Source organism: Cnephaeus nilssonii, assembly GCF_951640355.1.
Source record: "Cnephaeus nilssonii genome assembly, chromosome: 20".
NCBI classification, from domain to species: Eukaryota; Metazoa; Chordata; class Mammalia; order Chiroptera; family Vespertilionidae; genus Cnephaeus; species Cnephaeus nilssonii.
Window position 1 is genome coordinate 14,407,186 of NC_137091.1, and position 22,300 is coordinate 14,429,485.

Sequence of the window (22,300 nt, forward strand, 5' to 3'; positions counted from 1 at the left end):
TTTCCGGGACGAATCTTGGCTCCACCTCCTTCCTCGGCCCCGCCTCCTGGTGGCTCCGCCCCTCTTCAGCAGCGTCCGGTCCGGCCCCTCCCAAATCTAGTTTAGTTGTCGCGGCGGGACCGGGACCTGGTCCGAGACGCGCGGTGCGAGCCAGTGGCAGAGCCATGGCTGGCGGGGAAGACCGCGGGGACGGGGAGCCGGTATCAGTGGTGACCGTGCGGGTGCAGTACCTGGAGGACACCGATCCCTTTGCATGTGCCAACTTCCCGGAGCCGCGCCGGGCCCCCACCTGCAGCCTGGACGGGGCGCTGCCCCTGGGCGCACAGATACCCGCGCTGCACCGCTTGCTGGGGGCGCCGCTCAAGGTGAGGGGCGCCGGAGAAAGCATGGGGGCGATCGAGGGTTCAGGGTTGGTGCCATGAAAGTCTTTGGGAGGTGCCCCTCGGGGAGGGGCTGGAGTGGGTACGCTCCTCTGGGATACCTTTGGGCTGAGGACCCAAGGTCCGCGCAGCCCTGCTCGCGGGAACGTCTCTGAAACTGAGGGGAAACTGAAGAAGGGAGATGGGAGCTTGTGGTTTGCTCCACCCTGGCTGCCCCTAAAAGTGAGGCCCCCCTGGGGAGGTGGTCGAGGGGAGGGGGTATCACTAGCTGCCTGTCTGCCTGGGTAACTGCTCTGGATTGGGTGACGGCAGATATTTGAGCGGTAGCGGACCCAGGAGGCGGAGCTGGGGATGTGTGGACCAGCCTTCACCTCACCTGAAGCGGGGGCGGAACTACGAGGAGGGGCGGGCCACTGTAGGTGGCAAAGGCTTCCAGCGGTTCCTGGAGGTTGGATTGGATCCTGCTGTGTAGAGTGTTGCCCCTGCAGGTGGGGGTGGGGAGATGGCTTGGGAGAAGAAGAGACTTAACGGGGTGAGGGGAGTCCTCCAGAAGCAGCCCAGCCCAGGACTAGCCCAGCGCGGGAGGCTCCACTGGTGGAAAAGCCCTTTGAGTCACCGCCCCCACCACCCCGTACTCGCGCCGCCGCGGGCCAGCAGCTGGAAGGGAGGGGGCGGGCCGGGCTAATTTTAAACCGCCGGCCTACCCTAGTTTGCTTGCGCCCCGGAACCGACTCGCGCACAATACCGGGGGAGGCCCTTTTCCAGATGGCGGGCCCTACCTCTTCTCCGGCTGGCCGCGCTCAGCCCCCCGCAGGCAGCCCTTTCCGGCGCGCTGGGTTTCCGGGCCAGGACTTGGGGAGGCCACTACCACCCCGCCCGCCAGTCCACACCGAGTGGTGCGGAAAAGGAGAGAGAGTTGGTGGTGGTGCAATCCCCTGCTCCCAGCCTTAGCTGGGTCGCCGAGTTGCGCAAACTTGCCCCCCGGGCTCGGGGTCTCCCTTGGAATGTGCCCCGGGCGCCAGGCCCCCGGCCTGCATTCCTCGCGCTGCGGGCCAGCCCCGCCTCCGAGAATGGGCGGGAGAGGTGGTGGGACTATTGGCCTGGGGAATGGCACGTGTCCCTGCAAAGCCCGGTATTCAAGGCCATGACTTGTAAGTGTCAGCACGCTGCCCATTCCAGAGTTTTGATGCAACATCTACCCCCCTGTCCACCCTCGCCCTGCTCTGCTGAAAGGGGCAAACAGGTGGGCCTGGAAGAAGAGCGTCCACCAGCTGGAGGCCACCTCCTATTCATCTTGGGCGCTAGGGAGAGAGGGGTGCTGAACTGAGTCCAGGTTCCTGAAGCTCCTGGTGCGGAAATAAGCCTGGAGTCCACAGAGAACACAGTATTCCACCCACCACCACCACCCCTACTCTAGGACAGGACTTTCCAGCTATGGGCAGATTTGGGAGGACAGCTATAGGAAAGAGGCTCTGCCCTCTGTTCTCTGCTCCCTAGCTGAGGACACTACTGAACTCAGAGAATGTGTCATCTCTGCCAACTCAGTCCTTCCTAGTTTCCCCACTTTCAGGACCTCCCACCTGGTGTACTTGAGGGACTGCCATATCCCTCACAGGCAGGATATGGGGGTGGACACATTGGGTTACCACAGTGCCTAGAGCAGGACTCCCTGGGGCTGCCAGCTCTGCCAGCAATGGTCAGATGCACTGTGATGTGCTCATCCCAAATATAAACTGTGACCACAGCCCCAGAATAGAAGGCTGGAGGAAGAAGGGCTCAGAATAGGGTAGGGTCAGGGACATCAGAGATCTGCGAGAGGGGGAGCAGGGCCCTTTTTTGCAAGAAATGTCAACAACTGGTTCCTCCCCTAGTCCTATAAGTGGGTGCCCCAGGGGCACAGACATGACTCAGGCCTTGATAGTCTCTAGAGGGGAGAGGTGACCCAGAAATGCAGGCGTCTCTGTGCAGGGCTGTACAGCCGAAACGAGGGAGGGGTTTTGTACTCCCTGCTTCATCCTCTGTACAGTTGTCCAGCAAAGGAACAGGACATAGCCAAGTCTGCCCTCCCAGTCTGGGCACTGACCCACATCATCCCTGCAGACCCTGCCCCCTTTTCTGGGGATGTACAGAGACCCAGCCCACTTTCCCTCTGGGGCGCCACACCACACACCCCATTGGGCGAGGCCTAGCCTCTCTGAGTTCCCCTAGGGCTTCTTCCTTTTTAAAAGACTTGGAGCTTTCACACCACAGAGGGCCTTGCTCATTTCCTTTCAGTCTAGGAGGAAGCTCCTGGCCACAGCCTCTGACTCATCTCCTGGCCCTAAGGGGGGTGAGGCAGGGTCCTGGCAGTGCCTTGGGCCATGCCTGATGTCTCCAGGGAAACTCAGGAATATCTATCTTCCTTCTAGTGCCAGAACCTCTCCCATTCCAGGAACCTGCTCCTGCCCCAGGGGCAACCTGGCCCTCTGGCCCTGCCACTCACCTCCTTACCCTCCCTCGACTACCTTTGCTCTTGGGGTGGTGCTTCAGGAGCCACTCCCTTACACGCCACATCTGGGATAGCACTGACTTCTCCCTGGGCTCTGAGCAGAGGGACCTGGGTGTTGCTCTGACCCTGATGCAAAGGCTAGAGGGACCCCCTATTCCTAGCAGCAGAGATAGCCCTAGAAATCTGTCCATTACCAGCAACTTTGTTTCCCCAGCTGTGGCTAAAGATTAGAGTAGGACAGGGTGGCACTATCCTAGAATGTGTCCTGACCTTGCCCCCTCCTTGCTCCATCCTCAATCTACCCTTCAGAAGCAGTTGTGGCAAAGAGGCTAAGTGTTAAACTGACATACTGGGACCGGGACCGATCGGAGGGGTCCCAGAGGATTCTTAAGGGTAAGAAGGGGTGCTCTGATGATGAACTGAGACCTTTAGCCCCCTAATATAGAGGTTTCTTTGGGAGATTGTAGAAGATTGGGATGTGGGCATGAGTCATGGCCTCCCCACTCTCCCTATGGCTGGCATGTCCAATTAACTGCTCATTCTGGGCTAAGTAACCTGGTGAAGCACTCAGACTTAGATCCTGGCAAAAGTAGGCACTATTACCCCAACATGTATGGTGTGTGTGTGTTCATTAGCATTCCCTTGCTGGAACTGGGAGGACCAGTTTGGGGTATTTGTAGAGTCCAGACAGCTGAGAGGCTGTCTTCAGCACTTGGCAACCCTACAGGCCCCAACCCTCATTCCACCTACCCTCAGGGTTCCCTGGAGCACTTCCAATGAACTTCTGCGAAATTAAGATCTAGGCCAGTTAGGCCCATTCCTGGTTGTGCAGCAGGTGCAAATTCACTGAATTTCTTGGTCTCCTTACCTGTCAAAGGATTATCAGAATCAAACTAGGCAGCCCAGTGTATTATACAGAGGAGGCAAAACAAAGCCCATCCATGTTATCTCAACCAGGAAGTCATGGTCTCCTTGGAGATCTGAGATAACAGGAAAAGAGGCTCATAGAGCACAGGGTCTTGTGTTTATAGGAAAAGGAAAGAAAAAGGCAGTTAAATTATTTCCTAAAACAAGAATCCTCCAGCATATAATTCTGTCCTCTTCTCCATCTTCTTTGTACCCTGCCCCTGGCATGTTCACTCTCACCTGATTACACTGCTACGAAAAATACTGGGGAGTAGACACCAGGGTCCCCTAAGCTTGGCCTGCATATAAAATCATATGTAACAAGTTAGTTAGGGCTGCCAGAAAAACCTGAGCCCAGAGAATCCAAAGAAACATAGTCTGGAGGTTGAAATGAGGGGCTGAGCCTGGGAAGAATGGGGGAGGGACACCACCCCAAGACAGACAGCAGAGAAGTGTGGAAGACAAGAGCCAGGAGGGAGTCACGGATGTAGACCTACACTGACCATGTGCTGACCCTAAGCATTGTCAGCAGGGACCAGGGTTTGGGCTTACTCAGGCCTGGCCCAGCCCCAGGGTGTGAGAAACAAGGCCCAGAGGTTTGGCTCTCAGAAGGGTGACCCCAGGAAGGGGCCAGGGGTGTGAGGGACAAGCACCACTCAGCTGGCAGGAAGTCTCTGCTCTTTGCTGCTTGCCTAACCCTAACCCCCTCCCCCATCTCCATCCAAGACAAACAGCTGGAGGAGGGGGGCACTGTCCTATAGGCTTTGGGTTGCCAATTACCCATGAGCCTCCTCTCCATAAATGGAGCACTGGCAGGATTAGACAGGTGACATGGTTAGGGAAGCCACTAACCACCAGGGTTTAAACCTGCTCGTCTGAGGAGGCTGGGGTGGTAAGCACTTAGTCTTGAGGACCCCCTGCCCCACAGGGATACAGGCATCCCAGGTACCCTGCACACTTGAGACTAGAGCGTGCAAGTATGCGTGCAGGAGAGGAAGAAAGCGTGCTGGGCCCCAGCTTTCCATGGGTGTGCTTCTTGGGCCTGTGCCTGGCCAGTGAGGATATATATACAGGTGTCCCAAAAAAATGTATACACAATTTTTTAAATTTATTTTTTTTACAGAGAAGAAGGGAGAGGGAGAGAGAGTTAGAAACATCGATGAGAGAGAAACATCAATCAGCTGCTTCCTGCACACCCCCTACTGGGGATGTGCCCACAACCAAGGTACATGCCCTTGACCGGAATCGAACCTGGGACCCTTGAGTCCGCAGGCCGACGCTCTATCCACTGAGCCAAACCGGTTAGGCTGTATACACACGTTAACAGCTAATTTCTATTATATTTTGAAAATGAAATGTATTTTAATAAACACTGCCTTTATAATTATACCAAGTGTGTATACATTTTTTGGGGACACCTTGTATATACCTGACCATATATGCCTGGGTTTGTAAGCAGTTACTGCATATACTCAATCACCCCTCCAGTGTTTATCTTTATATAACTCCACCTCTCCCCTTGCTTGGCACCCTTGGCCATTGTGCCTCTACCTTTATTTGTGGCCTTTCTCTGAGTCAGGCCTGCCTGCCTCCAGGACTAGCTGGAAAGCAGGGAAGGCAGAGGCAGTGTCTTGTTCTCTGCTCTGTCCTCAGAACCTAAAACCAGCCCAGTTCTTGAATGTTTGGATGAGCTGTTCTATATATGTGTGATTTGGGGGGATCCCTGAGAGGGGTTGCAGCTCTGGGGGAGATATGTTTCTCTAGGGTTCCAGAAGGAGATGCAGCTGTGCCTGGATGGGGGTAGGGAGGGTAGGCTGCTGAGTCATCTGTGGGAAGAGGGATCAGGAGGAATGTGGGGCTGCCCTCAGCTGAGCTGGCCCCGGACAATGTACCCCAGCCCAGGGGCCTTACCCTCTCCCATCTCAGGCCTATTCCCAGTAGGCCATGGAGAAGATGACTCTGCTCCTACGGAGGGGAGAGAGGCCAAACCCGCCCAAGGCGCCCAGGGAAGGGCAGGCAGCCAGGCAGGAAGTGGGACAGAACAGGCTGGAGTATTTGTTCTATGTCCCATGTCCCAGTCAGTGGGGGGAGGTGGTCACCCAAGGGCCTCACAGGAAGGGCCTGAACTGCCAGGAAGGAGCTGGGTCAGGCTCTCAGGCGCAGCAGGGATGCTACGCAGAGGCAGAGGTGGGGGCAGGAGCTGGGCTCCCTTTCCCCTCAAGGGATCAAGGGCAGCTGGAAGTCCTTGGGCTAGGTCCAGAGCAAGGCAGGACAACAGGACTTTTAGTCCCAGTAAGATGGAGACCATAGGCACCCTGACTCTGCAGAGGGGGCTCTCTCTGGGTCATAGCACCTCAAAGAGGAGAGCCACTCAAGTCAAGGGGCCTTTGCTATGGGGAAGGTGTCCAGGAGAGGCACAGTGCTGCCATCAGCCTCTCCACAGTCACCTTACTAGGCCCTTCTACAAGTACTTCTCAAGGAGCCAAGTGTCCGCCCAGTAGTGGAGGGGAGCCAGGCTCAGTGGGGAGAGAGGCACGGGAAGCATGTGCCTTCTTGTTATGATGCAGGTTTCAGGGACCCACTATAGACTGAGTCAGACCCTAAAATCTGGTCTTCAATAGGCCCCTTGGAGGCCTCTGAGGTCCAGGTAGGACCATGGTCACTATAGCCCACTTGACATGGCAAAGACCCTCAGGCCTGGAGGGACTGGGAGCCTGTGGATTAGCCCCTGCTACTCACTGTCTTGATTCAGGGACACACATACACCTCCCAGCTGGGTTTGCACCTCCCAGTGATATCGTTGTATTTAACCCAATTATTAATTAACTGGAAAAGAACAAAGGGAAGGCGGAATATTTAGGCATGCCCAGTGAGGTCTGGGTGACGTAGGAAAGGTGATTATCTGTCCGTCACACCCAGGAGCCAGGTCATTGGCCGGAAGAGGCGTGGCCACTGCAAGGGCGCAAAATCTGAGATACATAAGCTCCTAAACAAACAGGTTCCCTCTCTTGCCTGCTGGGCTCCTGGTCCACTTGTTGCAGGGGCACACTCCCCTATATTCATCCACATGGCCACAGCCACGTGGATCGCACACAGTGGACTAATGGACAGTGACTAGCCTGATGCTATGCCGGACTTAACTCCACCATGGGACAGAAACTGTGGACGCTGGCTTTGCTTTTGGCTCTGCTGAATCCCCAGCTGCACCTTTTCCTGGACTGGTTTAAGGGATATGGGACTTTTGAAACCCAGGGATATACTCCATGCAAATAAAAATCACTCATTCTCCCATGCAAATCTTAGAAAATTCTTTTTCTCAAAATATCGTAAGAACCCAACCCCCAACACCCAGTGGGTAAGGGGATCCCCCACTTTCACCAGTGGATACCCCACTTCCACCAATAACACCAGCATTCTTTTTTTTTCTTTCTTTTTTTTTTCCTTAACACTTTCTCCCAGGGCTTGAATGCTTGTGGCTACAGCTTAACACCCCACAGGGCTGTGAACTTCCTCGAAGGCAGGAACTTCCTTCCACCTTCTCTCCATTCTCCTTCCTCATTTATGTTCATTAACTCAATACATGTTTAGAGAGAACTTACAATGTGCCAAATGCTATGCTAGGCTCTGCAGATATAGCATGCAGCAGGACTGAATGGTGCCCGAACCCAGAGAACACACGGTTAAAGGGGAAGAAGACTAGTGTCTAGGATATTATACTGCCCTGGGGAAGGCCTCAGAGTAGGGTACACACTGGCATGGAGTGGATTGCATAGCATTGCATAGCAAAAGAGTCCAGGAAGTCTTTTCAAAAAAGCCTTATGTAATCTGAAACCTAAAGAATGGGTAAGTGTTAGCCAGGAGAAGACATAGTACATACAAAGGCTTTGCACATAGTAGGCACATGAAGGATTGCTAAAGGAATGCTTGGCTACGGTGCAGACCGTGTGGTGTGCCTCTCTGCCAGCACCCTGAGTAGGAGGTAGGAGGTCATGAGGTCTCCGTACCTACCCCTGCCACCCCTTCCCCATCCCTGACAGCTGTTCTCTTTGCCCCCAGCTAGAGGACTGTGCCCTGCAAGTGTCTCCCTCTGGATACTACCTGGACCCTGAGCTGTCCCTGGAAGAGCAGCGGGAAATGCTGGAGGGCTTCTATGAAGAGATCAGGTCAGAGCTGGTGAGACCAGGAAGATAAGGCTGGCCACAACCTTGCCCCCACGAGGCTGGCTCAGGTGTCAGCAGCCAAGACACCTGCTCTCTAGCCAAGGACACATGTAGGTCACCTCCTGCTGCCCCAGGGAACTGTGCCAGGGGAATCCCAAGGCCTGGCCAGTGTTACCTGCTACCCAAGATGGAGTGGGGGCTCTCCCACATATCTGAGATACCTGTATTTGCATAAATCCTTCTGTCTGGCCAACACTTGGGCTTGGAGGAGCAGTTGGGGAGGAAGGAGCTGGGCCTGAGTTGGCATGTGGGGAGGTCTTTGGCTGCCTTGGTGTGGGGGAAGGGACCCCGCAGAATGAGCTGGGAGGTGCTGACTAAGCTGTTTGATTCCAGCAAAGGGCGGAAGCCTACACTGATCCTGCGGACCCAGCTCTCCGTGAGGGTCAATGCCATCTTAGGTGAGTGTGTGAGGGCATCAATGTCCAGCCCAGCTGGCTCAGTTTCTTTCAGGCATGTGCTGGACAGTGGACAGGACAGATAAGAGATAGAATATGTGGCCCCTCCCCATTCCTATTCTGACCTTTCCTTCTAGGGCCAAGGCTAATGCTGCAGCTAGACTGTAGTGGGGGCTGCCCAGAGCCAGGGAGTAAGTAGAGGAGGAGGTGGGGGGGGTGGGTGTCAAGAATACTAGAATAGCCCCAGCTGGTTTGGCTCAGTGCATAGAGCATTGGCTTGCGGACTGAAGGGCCCCAGGTTCGATTCCGGCCAAGGGCACATGCCTAGGTTGTGGGCTCAATCCCCAGTGGGGGGGCGTTCAGGAGGCAGCCGATCAATGATTTTCTCTCATCATTGATGTTTCTATCTCTCTCTCCCTCTCCCTTTCTCTCTGAAATCAATGAAGAAATACATTTCGTTAAATGAAAGTAAAACCTTTTTAAAAAAAGAATACTAGAATATTCTCTGAGGTTGCCTATGTCCCCTTGAGGTTACTATGTCCATCCACCCCTTGCAGAAAAATTGTATGGCTCCAGTGGCCCTGAGCTCCGCCGCTCTCTCTTCTCACTAAAGCAGATCTTCCAGGTGAGGCCCAGAGGTGGGCTGGGGGTGGGCATCCCAGCCTCAGCCCCCCTAAACTCCCCTATGGTGCCCCCAGGAGGACAAGGACCTGGTGCCTGAATTTGTGCACTCAGAGGGGCTGAGTTGCCTGATCCGTGTGGGTGCTGCTGCTGACCACAACTACCAGAGCTACATCCTCCGAGGTCAGCCCCACTCCTCCCCCAGGACCCTTGCCTTCAACGACCCCTTACTGACCTCTTCTTGTTTCTGTGTCCTCAGCCCTGGGCCAGGTGATGCTTTTTGTGGATGGGATGCTGGGAGTGGTGGCCCACACTGAGACCGTGCAGTGGCTGTACATGTTGTGTGCCAGCCTGGTAAATGGCCCTCCCCCCAGCCATGCACCCTTTTCCCACTGCCTCTCTCTGGGCCTCAGTTTCTTCTCCTGTAAGATGGGCTAGAATGGAGTGAGTCTGTGACCCCTCTAAGCCTAAAAGCACTTCAATGCCTGGGCCTACAGCCAGGGTCTTTTTGTTGAGACTTTCCTGTCTGGGTCCAGCCCCAGGAGTCCTTCCCCCACTGCGCCAGGAGCTGGCCCAGCTCTGGCCCAAGCCCCACTCATATGTGGTGATCCCTCCCCTAGTCCCGCTTGGTGGTGAAGACAGCTCTGAAGCTGCTGCTGGTGTTTGTGGAATACTCTGAGAGCAATGCACCGCTGTTCATCTACGCAGTCAACTCTGTGGCCAGCACTACCGGTCAGAGACTGTCCCTCCCTCCCCCACCACTCAGAGCCTTCTCCTACCTTTCGCCCCATGACGGCTCCCCATTCTGTGTGGCAGGTGCTCTGCCATGGGCCAACCTGGTGTCCATCCTAGAGGAGAAGAATGGTGCAGACCCTGAGCTGTTGGTGTACACAATCACCCTCATCAACAAGGTGTGTGTGGAGGGGGAACCAAACGCCAGGTATGAGCCCCTCAGACTCCTGCCTCAGGCCCCCATGAGCCTTAGCCTCGCCCTCCTATCCCCCCACCCTCCAGACGCTGGCAGCGCTCCCAGATCAGGACTCCTTCTACGACGTGACGGATGCACTGGAGCAGCAGGGCATGGAGGCGCTGGTCCAGCGGCACTTGGGCGCTGCGGGCACTGACATCGACTTACGTGCACAGCTTGTGCTCTATGAGGTGGGCTCTGGCCTGGGCTGCCAGGGCCCTAGAGAAGAGGGGAGGGAAGGGGCACAGTTTCCCAGCGCCCACCCTACCTCAGTTGCTCACATCTGGACCCATGTCTGCTAGAGTGCCCTGCGGATGGAGGATGGAGACATCGAGGAAGCTGCCGCAGGTGGGCGGCGGGAGCGTAGAAAGCCCTCTTCAGAGGAAGGCAAGAGGAGCCGCCGATCTCTAGAAGGCGGGGGCTGCCATGTGCGCACCCCGGAGCCTGGGTAAGAACAGTGCCTCAGCACTTGGGGAGGAGGAATGCATGCACCAGGAGTAACCTGTCTCCTGACAGACCTTGCCTCCAGCCCCACAGGCCCCGCCTCCTCTTTTTCTTCCTCCTCCTCCTCCGGCCCCGACCCACTCACAAGCCCAGTGCCCAGCCCCACGGGCCCTGCCTCTGGCCTCTGTACCTCTGTGAACCTCTTTCCTGCCCTCTCCGTGGCATCCTCAGCCGACAGCTCCTGTGAGAGGAGCATCTACAAGTAAGTAGGGAGACAGAGGCTACTCCCCCTCCCCGCGCCCCCAGAATCCTCTCCCCACCTGTCCCTCTGCTCTGCTCCCCTCCATGGACCCTCAGCCTCCTCTGCCCAAACGCGTGCTTTCTCTCTCTTTCTTTCCAGACTTCACCAAACTGCTCCTATTTGGTAAGTGACTGCTGGGGGGTGGAGTTCGGCTCTGACCGACCTCCTCCCCCTGGGGCTTCTCTTCATCTCCTTCTGGCATTATGTCTGGTCTCGGCCAATGTTACCTGTCTCCCTACCCCCTATTGTCCTTGTTTCTCTGGCACTGTCTCTGACTCTTGTTCTGCTCTGTCTTTGTCTCTTACTGCACCCTGTTCGGCTTCATGTCCGTCTCTCCCCTCCACTTGCAGTTTCCCCTTGTCATGTCTTCCCCAACCCCCTCCTCTTCCCACGGTGGCTGGGAAGGAATCCCTGATAGCACTGCCCAGGTCTGGGTAGGTGTGAGCAACTGGGCTTCCCGGTGGAGCAGACACCACAATTACTATTTCTTCTCTCATTTCCCCCCACCCACCCCCACCCAGGGCCCCTGAGAGCCCACCTGTCCCCCAGCCCCCTACTGGGCAGGCCAGGCTGGAGTAAGTACAGAGGCCAGCCTGCCAGGCCTGCCATGTGCTCAGGGCTTCAGCATTGCTTCTCCCAGCGGGGTCCCACTTGCCTGATGCAGCCAGAGCTTGGGGACTCTCGGGCCCCTTCTCTCCCAGACTTCTGCCTCCTCGGTTACCTAAGGACTAAGCATTGGGATTGGTTCCCTGAGGTCATAGTGGTCCCTGTGCTTCAATAGTGATACCTTGATCGCTTTGACCAGAGATTGAGGACATGGACTCCCAACCTGGAGCCCATTCTCCCAGGCATAGGCCAGGAATAGGGCAGGGAGGGGAATTAGGGTGCTGTGAGTGTGGAGGTAGAGGAACAACCTAGGGCTAAGGTAAGGGCCGGGACTGAGGGCCATTGGAGGCTAGAGGGGCCCAGAAAGAGACATTGGGTCACTCATTATTTCAACATAAACTGAGTGCCTGTCTCTACCAGGCCCCTTTCTAGGCATAGGTCATAGTTTTCAGAAGCTGCAGACATGCCAAGGGAGGGATGTGCCCATTGGCACAGCTATCCCCTTCCCCTGCTCTAAGGGTCCTTGTCTAGAATCAGGACCATTAACATGAATAGCAAGGTTGCAGGTTAGACATTAAGTAGAACTTCTCTCTGTACGTTGACCTAGGAATGCTGGGTTGGAAGTGACCATCCCCAGATGTGGAGGATTGAACCGGGGCTGGACTTGGGGGGTCGGATCCTGGGTCTGCTCGGCGCATGGTCTGTTCCTGTGTGTCTGTGTGTGCCTGCAATCAGGGGCAGTGCCCAGGGGACCAGCATGTGCACCACCCTGGGCTGGGGTTGTCAGACACCTGCACTGACAAGTGCCTCCCCCCAGAGCCCGGTTCCTGGAGAACGTGGCGGCAGCAGAAACAGAGAAGCAGGCGGCGCTGGCCCAGGGCCGGGCAGAGACATTGGCTGGGGCAGTGCCCGATGAGGTTGATGGACACCCAGGTGAGTGGGTGGGTGGGCAGAATCTGCCCTTGTCTCCTTGTTGCTCCACAGAGGGCATGACACTGACAGCTGCTGCTCTTTTTGTAGATGCCCGGGAACTGTGGAGTACCCCTGAACCGGTCCTGGTTTCTGCACCCAGAACACCCCAGAGCCCTGCCCCCCGAGTCCTGCTCAGGTCCCAGAGGAGCCTTGAGCCAGAGCCCAAGGAGCCACTGGCCCCACCAAGCCCCAAGGCTGAGCCCACCCAGGAGTTCCCTATCCATGTACCCAAGCTCTGCATTGGGGACCTAGACTTCTCAGATCTGAGGGAGGACGAAGACCAGGACATACTGAACATAGAGACTGTGGAGGCTGGGAAAGGGGTCCCACCCCCACCACCCCCACTGCCCTTGCTCTCTGAAGGCCCCCCACCTCCACCACCCCCACCACCCCCACCCATCAAAGGCCCCTTCCCACCACCTCCACCGCCAGTTGCCCCTCTTCCCCCATCAGCGCCTGACGGCCTAGCCCTCCCCACCAAGAGGAAGACAGTCAAACTCTTCTGGCGGGAGCTAAAGCTGGCCGGGGGCCATGGAAACTCTGGGGGCCGCTTTGGGCCCTGCTCCACCCTGTGGGCCTCCCTGGAGCCTGTCTCTGTGGACACAGCCCGGCTGGAACACCTGTTTGAGTCCCGTGCCAAGGACGTATTACCTTCCAAGGTAAACGCACCCTCGTCTGTAGGTAACCCGTGGAGAAGGAAGAGAATCAGAGCTCAAGGGTCCTAACTCCTGGGGCTGTGGCTCATTTCCCACGTGGGGAAAGCGAGGCAAAGAGAGGAGCAGGGACTTGTCTGAGGTCTCCACAAGAATCAGCAGAGCCCTAACTGGCACCTAAGTTCATCCCAAGGCTTTAAACATCCCAGGTCCATCCCCAGTTATGGGGTGACCCCACCATTTGGAGGGGGGCCTTGAAGTGTCCTCTTAGGTTGTTGCCCCAGCTAGTCCCTTTCCCAAACTTACACTCTCCTTCCCTCAACCTCAAAGAAAGCTGGGGAGGGCCGCCGGACAATGACCATAGTGCTGGACCCCAAGCGCAGCAACGCTATCAACATTGGCCTGACCACACTGCCACCTGTGCACGTCATTAAGGCTGCCCTGGTCAACTTCGATGAGTTTGCTGTCAGCAAGGATGGCATTGAGGTAGGGATAGCCCGCTGGGGGTGCGGAAGGGAGTGGGAGGTCCAGCCCTCTCCTTTGGTCAGTGGGCATGGGCTTGGCATAGCAGACCCCAGACCCTGGGGCTCCCCCAGATTGCCTAGGGGGAGTCAAGACCAACACCTGAGGCCTCAAGCCAGCACTTACTGGCCTGTGTGGGGTGGTGGTTGCGTCCTCAGAAACTACTGACCATGATGCCCACGGACGAAGAGCGGCAGAAGATCGAGGAGGCCCAACTGGCCAATCCTGACATACCTTTGGGCCCAGCTGAGACTTTCCTGATGACTCTTGCCTCCATCGGGGGCCTGGCTGCCCGCCTACAACTCTGGGCCTTCAAGCTGGACTATGACAGCATGGAACGGGTACCTGGGGTCATGGGTGGGACAGGCAGTGGGGGCAGATGAGTATGATGACCACGAAGTCTGAGTCCCTGGTCTCCCACACCAGGAAATTGCAGAGCCACTGTTTGACCTGAAGGTGGGCATGGAACAGCTGGTGCATAATGCCACCTTCCGCTGCATCCTGGCCACCCTTCTGGCTGTGGGCAATTTCCTCAATGGCTCCCAGGTGAGTGACAGCACATGAGGGCTGGGGGCCAGGCTCTGGAGCCAGCCAGGCCCAGGCTCAGACAGAGTCCTTTCAGAGCAGTGGCTTTGAGCTGAGCTACCTGGAGAAAGTGTCAGAGGTGAAGGACACAGTGCGTAGGCAGTCGCTGCTGCACCATCTCTGCTCCTTGGTGCTCCAGATGCGGCCTGATTCCTCCGACCTCTACTCGGAAATCCCCGCCCTGACCCGCTGTGCCAAGGTTAGCACCAGCCAGGGGCTTGAATAAAACTGGCCAGGGCCTGAGGGAGTGCTGCTTCCTGGGGCTGGCTTCTCCCCTCCTATTTCAACAGCTGTGCCAAGGCTGGCTCGGCTACAGATGTTTGTGCCAGAAATGCTTCCCTCTATTGGCCTGGCTATACCTACTCAATCTTGGGGTCTCAGTTTCACTGCCACTTCCTCAAGAAACTTTCTCTGTTCCCCATTGGACCAAATGAACTTGTCTGTTTCCTGTGGTAGACCATGAACTTTTGGAGGGCAAAGGTTGGATCTCATCTGTGTTCCTCTGGCCTGGCTCACCAGCCTGGCACAGAGGCAGCCTCAGGCAGTACCTTCTTGTGGGGGGACAGCCTGTGTACCCCCCTGCTTTTCCAGGTGGACTTTGAACAGCTGGCTGAGAACCTGGGGCAGCTGGAGCATCGGAGCCATGCAGCTGAGGAGAGTCTGCGGAGCTTGGCCAAGCATGAGCTGGCCCCCGCCCTGCGTACCCGCCTCACCCAGTTCCTGGCCCACTGTTCCCGACGCGTTAATATGCTGCGAGTAGTGCACCGCCGTGTCTGCAACAGGTGGGATTGTGGGCCTGAGGCAGGACCGCCACCCTGTCCCTCGCCCCCAAGTAGGGCTCACCATCCCTTCCTATCCTGACCTGCCTAGGTTCCATGCCTTCCTGTTGTACCTGGGGTACACCGCACAGGCAGCCCGTGAAGTACGCATCATGCAGTTCTGCCACACGTTGCGGGAGTTTTCGCTGGAGTACCGGACCTGCCGAGATCGGGTGCTCCAACAGCAGCAGAAGCGGGCCACGTACCGTGAGCGCAACAAGACCCGGGGACGCATGATCACCGAGGTGCGTGCCCCTTCCAGGTCTTGACTGCCACTCCCATGGCTGCCTTCCCTGGCTCCCAGCTCATCATTCTCCCCTCTCCAGACAGAGAAGTTCTCAGGAGTGGCTGGGGAAGCCCCCAGCAACCTATCTGTCCCAGTGGCTGTGGGTAGTGGGCCAGGCCAGGGTGATGCAGACAGTCACGCCAGCATGAAGAGTCTGCTGACCAGTAAGCCTGAAGATAAAACACACAGCCGCCGCAGCAGAGGTGGGACCTGTGGCCGCTAGGGGGAATGGGTTTTGCTTTGGGGCCACCTCGGCCTGACCTCCCTATCTGGCCTCCCTCAGGCCTGGTCCAGAGCAGCTCCCCAATGCCCACAGCAGTGGGTGCCTCCAATGCACCCCCAGAAGAATCCCCAGGCTCCGGTTCACCCAGTGACACTTCAGATGAGATCATGGACCTGCTGGTGCAGTCAGTGACCAAGAGCAGTCCTCGTGCCTTAGCTGCTCGGGAACGCAAGCGTTCCCGTGGCAACCGCAAATCTTGTGAGTACTCCCCACATACCCACTGCCCTCTTTATCCCCAGCAATCCCCTCCAACCCTGCTCTGTCCCTGCAGTGAGACGGACATTGAAGAGCGGACTGGGAGAAGACCTGGTGCAGGCACTGGGACTGAGCAAGGGGCCTGGCCTGGAGGTGTGAAGCCGCTGCCTTCAGGATACCTACCTGGGCCACAGTTTGCATGCAAAAGACTATATAAAGTGAGGAGGGGCCAGAGCAGAATTCTGGGCATTTTCTCAACCCTGAGGTCACTCTGTACCCAGTGGCCAGTGCCTTGAGCAGTATTATCTGTGTTTGTGTGTTTGTGTGTGTGTGTGTGTGTGTGTAAGCTCCCAGAACACGTGGAGCATAATAAAGTTTTCTTAGCCAATCCAAGAGCCTTTTCTTTCAAGGTATAGACCATGCTTTCAACGTCTACAGCAGTAGGGAAATACCAAAGTATTGGTTCTTCCTGCCTCATGCCTCATCATCACACAGCCATTAGCCACATTCTAAGCCATTTATTCAACAATCCTATGCCTTAGACTGCTTTTGGCCCCTGGACTAAGCCCTCATTACTCCTAGCATGGGGCCATGCAGCCTGATAGAGCCACCTAGCGCCCAGCAACCAGTAGTCACAATGTTAGTGGCTATAATCGTTTCATCTGCCGCCGTTCCTGCCGGCGCTGCCTTTTCTCATTGTGCTCCGGCGCTGGGGCACCACTGTCTGCCGTGAACCAGGGGCCCAGCACATTCACCCACAGGAGGTAAAGGGCCCGTCCTGGAGCCTAGGAGAGAAAAGGTAACTTGAAGCCAGGTTCAGGAAATAAAACAAGAGATGGGTTAGATTCCCCAGCCCCTTCTTGGGAGTCCAACAACCCACGCACCAGGAGCCAGAAGGACCAGATGTAGAGGGAAAAGCAGCTGAGCACCTGCACAATGGCTGTCAGTAAGATCACATCCTTAAGGTGCCTGTGGATAGAAGGGAGACTGCAGGGGCCAAAAATAGTAGACGGGCCCCAATTCACCTCCCACCCCTTCAAGTTGCAGGCAGCTGTGGGTCTTGGGCTATCTGGGCCCCAGCACCACAGCCCTGGGGCCGCTCACCTGAGCTGGCGGCGGGGGACACTCACTCTGCCATGCCCTGCTCCATGTTGAGGTCCATTCCACCATCCATCAGGGCCCCATCCTCAGAGAAGGCCGCCCGTGCCATGGAGCTCATTGAGTGGTAGCTGGCCCCATATACTGCCAGACTAAAGCCCAGGGCCACCTGCAGAACAAGAATGGAAGTATCAAAGGCCAGCCACTAACCCTATGTGCTTACCCACTTCCCAGGATGGGGAACACTTACCCAGGCCCAAAATGAGGCAGATGAGTAGAAGAAGACCAAGGTCACAAGACAGTAAATGGCCTGCAAGCAGACACAGGATCAGGCTGGGATCAAAGCTACCCTAAACCATGGACCTCCCTTGACTCTGACCAAGAGTTAGGCCAGGCTGTGGAAGAAGACAGGTTGTTTCTTACAGGATTGGGGAAAAAGAGGTCTGCTTCGCGTCCTGAGTACCCAGACTACTCTCTGACACATCAGCCGAGGAAAGAAGCCTCTGTATTTGGAGTGGTAAAGGCTCTCGAGTCCATCTCCTTTTGTTGTTTTGGCTACTCAACATTTCCTCTGTACAGGATCTATCTATTTATTTATTTTTGGAATTTTCTTCTAAAGCCTTGACTCACATACCACCGCCGCCGCCGCCGCCGCAGCCCCCACTACACAGAACTGAGGACTCTGGGACCTTGGGTAGGCACAGAAATAAGAGCCAGGCACTTACATTGGCCCCCAGTATGATCCGCAGGTAGAACTTCAGGGTCTCTCTGTTCTCTTCAAATATCTGCTTCTTCCCTCTTGTCCCCACTTTGCCCTTGGGCTGCAGAAGAATGATGAGATGCTTGTCAGAGCCCTCCTCAGCAGGGTCCTCTTCACCCTCCCCACCAGTCTGGTTAGCTACAGAGTTCCAGTTGCACCTCATCCAGTTCCCGTTGGTGCTCAAACCTAGCACAATACTTGGGATGTCTACCCCTCCTCCAGGCAATCCTGCTTAGGGCTGAAACCATCTTTCCAACAACCTCAGCAATGATCGCCAGCACACCCTGGGACAATACAACACTAGGCTGATATTGCCTGGCTTCCCTGGTAAGGTACAGCTTTGGGCTGATGACCCCGTCAAGGGGAATTCCTGAGTGGCGTTGAATAGTGCCCCTCTCCGGCCTCCGCTGGAGCAGGCACGATCTCGGCTGACACCCACACCCTTCTGGCCCCTCAGACCTTTAGCCAATTCTGGTGCAATGTGATACCGACGCCCAACCCCACTCCGGCACCAGGTCTGGTACGGTCCAGCGCTGCTCCCTTCCACCCCCGTGCATCTAGTACGGCCCGGCCACTGAATGGCGCCTCCCTCTGGCCGACCCGCTTCTCTTGGTGTCCTTCCTCTGTTTTCAGTCTCCCAGACCTGGAAGCGCTTTGCCGATGCGGAACCCGCCCTACCCGCTCTCCTTACCGCCATGGTGCGACGCAAATACCCAGCCGGGGAAACGAGGAATAGCGAATGAAACCGCAATCACCAAGTACCACATCGGCAGCACAGGCACTTCCGGTGCAGACCCAAATCGTCACAACTGGGACGGAAGTGAGTGGGCCACTTCCTTTCCTAGCCCCGCCTCCCAGGGTCCGTGAGACTACACTTCCCAGATGCCTTGCGCGGGGGCGGAGGCGGCAGGGATGCGATGGCGGAGTCGTTGCCCCTGGAGGTGAGAGGAGGCCGCCCTCAGGTCCAGGTCGGGCCAGGCCCCGCCCTCAGGGTCCCGGGCTGTGGGGAGGGGCTGTCAGACCGCTCGCCGAGTCCCGCTAGCCAGGCGGAAATGACCCGTACGGTAGATCAGAGGACTTGCAAGCTATGGGTAACGGCCCCACCGTGAGGCTACTCCGTCCCCTTAGTTGGGGGACATCCTCTTCTTCCCCATCGGCCCCCGGAGATGGCTGTTCTGTCACCTCAGAGAGAACAGGGCCTCTGCCTACCCACCTTCTCTTGAGATGGCCGCCCCTCCCCCTCAGAAGTGGACGGTATCTGCTCCATCCCATCGTCCCCAAAGGGTAACCGATCTTATTCCATTGGTCCCTTGGGATGATCGGTTCATTCCCTCCACCCTGAGAGATGGCTGTCCCCTACCTCTGGCGGTGGGAGACTGCCTTTCCCATCAACTCCGGGCAGGGTCGCTGAGTTCTGTCCCCGAAGACCGGCCTGCTCCCCCTTCCCTTCGCCTCCAGTGATGGCCGCCCCTACCTCCTTGACCCCAAGGGATGTTTGCCCCTCCTCCTTAGCCTGAAGCAAGACCTCTCTGCCGCCATTATTGAGAGCAGGTAACAGGTTTTGTCCCCAGGGGACTCTTGAATGACTCCTCCATCCTTTTTGCCCTGAGAGTTGGCCGCCCTTTCTATGCCTCCGGGAGACTAGACACCTTTTCCACATCAGCCCTGGAATGGCTCTCCTTCCCCTTAGCAAAAATAGGACTGCTCCCACCCCATTGAGCCCCCCTACCATGGCATCTTTTCTCCCCTTGGCCCCAGAGGTTATCTACTTCATCCACATAGGTCCCAGGAATGACCAGTCATCTCTGGTAGCCTCTTGGGATGGGGTTCATGGGATGGCCACTCCATCCTTATCACTGCCTGCTCTGGTCTCTCTAGAAAAGCCACTCCCCTTCCCAGCTCAAAGAATCCCCTCAGTGAGGACAGGTGTTTTGCCCTCTACTATTCATTGATCCTTAGGTTGGCTGCTGAGCCCCAGAAGATGGAATGGCCACTATCTGATCTCAGCTCAGAGATAAGCTATCTGCCTCCCCTGGGGGTTGGAGGCTTGGTCATTCCCAGTCCCCATCAGTGTTCTCTTCCCCACGTCTAGCCTCCTCCCCAGTCATTCTCTCAATAATTGATCTGCTTTATCTCCCCACCCTGAGCAAACCTTTGGTGAAAATAGAGATAGAGGACTGGACTATCCATCCTTAATTCAATCCAGTGAGTATTGGCTGAGCACCTTCGGTGTGCTAGGGATGAGAGGAGATCAGAATGGGCTGATGAGGTCAAGCTTAACGAAGGGCATTCTAGGAAAGAGGCTCACAAAGGCAAAGGAAATAGACATGCTGTGTGGGGAGACTGGATTGGGGAAGCTCTGGGATCAGGGGTCTAGTTGGGCATGGAGGCCTGGCAGTGCTGACCCAAGAGTGGAGATAGTGTTGTGAGGGTACTGGGATACCCGAGAAGTTTTCATCAGGAGTGTGCTGAGACCAAAAGCTATTTTTTGGAAAATTAACCTTGCTGCAGTGTGCAGAGTGATTAGCAAGAATGAGCCTGGAGGCAGAAGAGTCAGTTGGAAGACTGTAAAAGGAATCCAGGTTTAGAGTGATGAAAATCTAGGCTACTAAGTAAACTTTCAAAGGTAAAAATATTAGTATCAGCAATCCAGCAACCATTTATGGAACACCTACTAGGTGTCAAGCACATCATATCTAATATAACTATATCTTAATCCCCATGAGACTATGACATATGTTTTCTAATATCCCCATTCTAGGAAGTAGTGGAATTGGGGTTTAAATGAGTCTACGTTAGCCTGGCCTAAAGCCTATGCTTGACACCTGTGTCTGAGAGCAAGGGACAGAGAGCATGACAAGTACAAAGCATTATCAAGACCTTCAGAGAAGATGCACTGTTGGCATTGAAGCTCAGGTGCTGGAAAGTTGGGAGATGGGACTGCTTTGGACTGAGGGCAGAATATGAATTCTGGCTGAGATGAAGGTGATAGTAAAAATATTTGGGTGAAGGCTTCTGTGGACAGTTGGCGACACTGGAATAAGATAACATGAGGATATTGAATTGTTGATTATTCCTATAGAAGTAACTGTGGAAGCCATGCAAATGTTTATTCTAGAAAGTAAACAGATGGAAAGACCCAATCCTGAGCCCTGGGAACCACTGATGATCCAGAGACAGGGCAATTGGAGTGGTGAGTGGAGCCCTAGAAAACAGAGTATCATAGGAGTCAAGGAAGGAAGATTCCAGAAGAAGAGTTAACATTAGATCATTCCTGGCCTCACAGCCGACTCCCTTTACAGTTCCCTATAATAGGGCTTCCAACCCCCCACCTCCACCCCTCCCACCAGCCTCATAGAGCATAAGTGCAGCGAGGGCCTGAGCCTCCTGGGCTGGGTCTTGCTGGGATCATTTCTTAGCAGCTGAGAAGGCAAGTTGGCAGTGGAGAAGATGGGGAAAGAGTGGGTTCCCAGAGCCTGGTCTATGAGGGCAGGAGGAGGACGTATACCTTCCTGGAAATCAGAGGAGCACCTGGCTTGCTATGTTGTAGATCCTATGCAAAATATGTTATTTAATTCTCATAATATATATTAAACCTCATACAACTGCCATTTTGCAGATAAGAACAACAAGGCTCAGAGAGGTCAGTTGATAGAGTAAGGATTTGAATTAGGTTGATCTGGTTCCAATGCCCAGGCTCTTATGACGGAACTGAGCAGGAAGTTTGATTTTTATCAGTCTGTACAATCCTGCACCCAGAAAAAGTAAAGGTTCATTCACAGCAAAGATACTTGGGAGGTGGAGATGGGACCTGAGGACTCTGTGAAGCTTAGAATTCAACATGAAGTAGAAGCCAGTGATCTAGTCCCCTCAGCCCTGCTGTGCTATCAGCCAGAGAAAGTCCCCAGGCCGCCAGCTCTAACAGCCCCAATGCCCTCTCTTTTTCCCTCAGATGCTCACATATATTCTGAGCTTCCTGCCTCTGTCAGATCAGAAAGAGGCCTCCCTCGTGAGTCGGGCTTGGTTACTATGCAGCCCAGAATGCCCTTCGGGAGGTAAGGTGCCCACCCTCACCTGGCCCTTTCTCAGTTGTCTCTCACATCAGCTTGCTCATGGCCCTACTCATACATTGTCCATCCATTTATTCATCATACATATTCATATATACATTATGTTTGTACATACGTGGCTCTGGGACTATAGATGAATAAGGCATAGCCCCTCCCCCGAGGAGCCCACAGTCCAGCGGACAGAAAGACAAGTGATCATAACATCCTGTGCTCAGTGCTGTGGCATTGGAATGAAGGGTGCACCGGAAACATGAGGAAGGGACATAAAGGAGACAGCAGCATCGGGGAGGGCTTCCTGAAGGAATAGGATGAGGATGAAGGTTGGCCTTTCCAGGACTGGTAGCAACGCAGGTGAAGGCACCAAGGTGTGAAATAGTTCTGGAAACAACCACACAAGTTCCCAATGACTGGAGCGTAGATGTGTGTAGGACAAGTGGTAGGCGATAAGGTTAGAAAGGGGTCAGACTACAAGCTGGTAGATGTGCCAGGTGGCATTGCTGGGGTTTTCTCCTGGTTACCATCCTGGAGCCTTTAAAGAGATGTTAAGGCTGGGGAGTGACACAGGGTGATTTGTGTCTTAGAATTCTGCAGTGCAGAGTGGGCTGGAGAGGGGGAGGCAGAGTATAAGGAGACAGCCAGCTTGGAGGTGAATGCAGACATCTGTCCGAGTTTGAAAGGCAAGCAATGGTAACTCCTTGTTTTAATTTTTACTTATTAATGAGGTTGAATA

General features: G+C 55.4%; 3 protein-coding genes across 7 annotated transcripts in view; 2 read left to right on the forward strand and 1 right to left on the reverse strand.

Moving 5' to 3' along the window:
• Nucleotides 1-56: 56 nt before the first annotated feature.
• On the forward strand, nt 57-16,013 carry FHOD1 (formin homology 2 domain containing 1). 3 transcript variants are annotated; one of them, XM_079800345.1, is made up of 24 exons: nt 57-365; nt 7,831-7,937; nt 8,328-8,392; nt 8,947-9,014; nt 9,088-9,193; nt 9,270-9,364; nt 9,631-9,742; nt 9,827-9,921; nt 10,025-10,168; nt 10,280-10,425; nt 10,507-10,683; nt 10,822-10,845; nt 11,244-11,297; nt 12,146-12,261; nt 12,349-12,959; nt 13,284-13,439; nt 13,634-13,816; nt 13,902-14,021; nt 14,098-14,259; nt 14,652-14,842; nt 14,931-15,123; nt 15,205-15,367; nt 15,448-15,645; nt 15,719-16,013. In XM_079800345.1, the coding sequence occupies exons 1-24, from the start codon at nt 165-167 to the stop codon at nt 15,799-15,801; spliced, it is 3,570 nt and encodes a 1,189-aa protein (XP_079656471.1). In that variant the 5' UTR covers nt 57-164; the 3' UTR covers nt 15,802-16,013. The 3 variants fall into 3 exon arrangements, with proteins under 3 accessions (XP_079656471.1, XP_079656469.1, XP_079656470.1); XM_079800343.1 differs by lacking the exons at nt 10,822-10,845; nt 11,244-11,297 and having other exon boundaries at nt 15,719-16,012; XM_079800344.1 differs by lacking the exons at nt 10,507-10,683; nt 10,822-10,845; nt 11,244-11,297 and having other exon boundaries at nt 15,719-16,012.
• A 137-nt stretch (nt 16,014-16,150) lies between these two features.
• On the reverse strand, nt 16,151-18,301 carry TMEM208 (transmembrane protein 208). 3 transcript variants are annotated; one of them, XM_079800350.1, is made up of 6 exons: nt 18,192-18,301; nt 17,466-17,561; nt 16,991-17,050; nt 16,773-16,909; nt 16,527-16,611; nt 16,151-16,427 (listed from the first exon to the last, which is right to left on the reverse strand). In XM_079800350.1, the coding sequence occupies exons 1-6, from the start codon at nt 18,195-18,197 to the stop codon at nt 16,290-16,292; spliced, it is 522 nt and encodes a 173-aa protein (XP_079656476.1). In that variant the 5' UTR covers nt 18,198-18,301; the 3' UTR covers nt 16,151-16,289. The 3 variants fall into 3 exon arrangements, 2 of the variants coding, with proteins under 2 accessions (XP_079656476.1, XP_079656477.1); XM_079800351.1 differs by lacking the exon at nt 18,192-18,301 and adding an exon at nt 17,659-18,161; XR_013815209.1 differs by having other exon boundaries at nt 16,378-16,427; nt 16,747-16,909.
• Nucleotides 18,302-18,417: 116 nt separating this feature from the next.
• LOC307092598 (uncharacterized protein) overlaps nt 18,418-22,300 on the forward strand; it is a gene marked incomplete at its 5' end in the record, with an annotated part of 13,124 nt that continues 9,241 nt past the window's right edge. Inside the window, 3 exon segments of the mRNA XM_079759913.1 lie at nt 18,418-18,441; nt 21,453-21,524; nt 21,526-21,555. Coding sequence (XP_079616039.1) covers nt 18,418-18,441; nt 21,453-21,524; nt 21,526-21,555 — 126 coding nt within the window.

Bases quoted from the DNA above. Each gene is read 5' to 3' on its own strand.
- FHOD1 (XM_079800345.1), top strand. From the start codon at position 165: ATGGCTGGCGGGGAAGACCGCGGGGACGGGGAGCCGGTATCAGTGGTG. The intron at 9,015-9,087 runs GTGAGGCCCAGA...TGGTGCCCCCAG, and splicing joins CACTAAAGCAGATCTTCCAG to GAGGACAAGGACCTGGTGCC. The intron at 12,262-12,348 runs GTGAGTGGGTGG...CTCTTTTTGTAG, and splicing joins TGAGGTTGATGGACACCCAG to ATGCCCGGGAACTGTGGAGT.
- TMEM208 (XM_079800351.1), bottom strand. From the start codon at position 17,748: ATGGTTTCAGCCCTAAGCAGGATTGCCTGGAGGAGGGGTAGACATCCC. The intron at 17,562-17,658 runs GTGCAACTGGAA...ATTCTTCTGCAG, and splicing joins ACCAACGGGAACTGGATGAG to CCCAAGGGCAAAGTGGGGAC. The intron at 16,910-16,990 runs GTAAGTGTTCCC...CTTGTTCTGCAG, and splicing joins CTGCCTCATTTTGGGCCTGG to GTGGCCCTGGGCTTTAGTCT.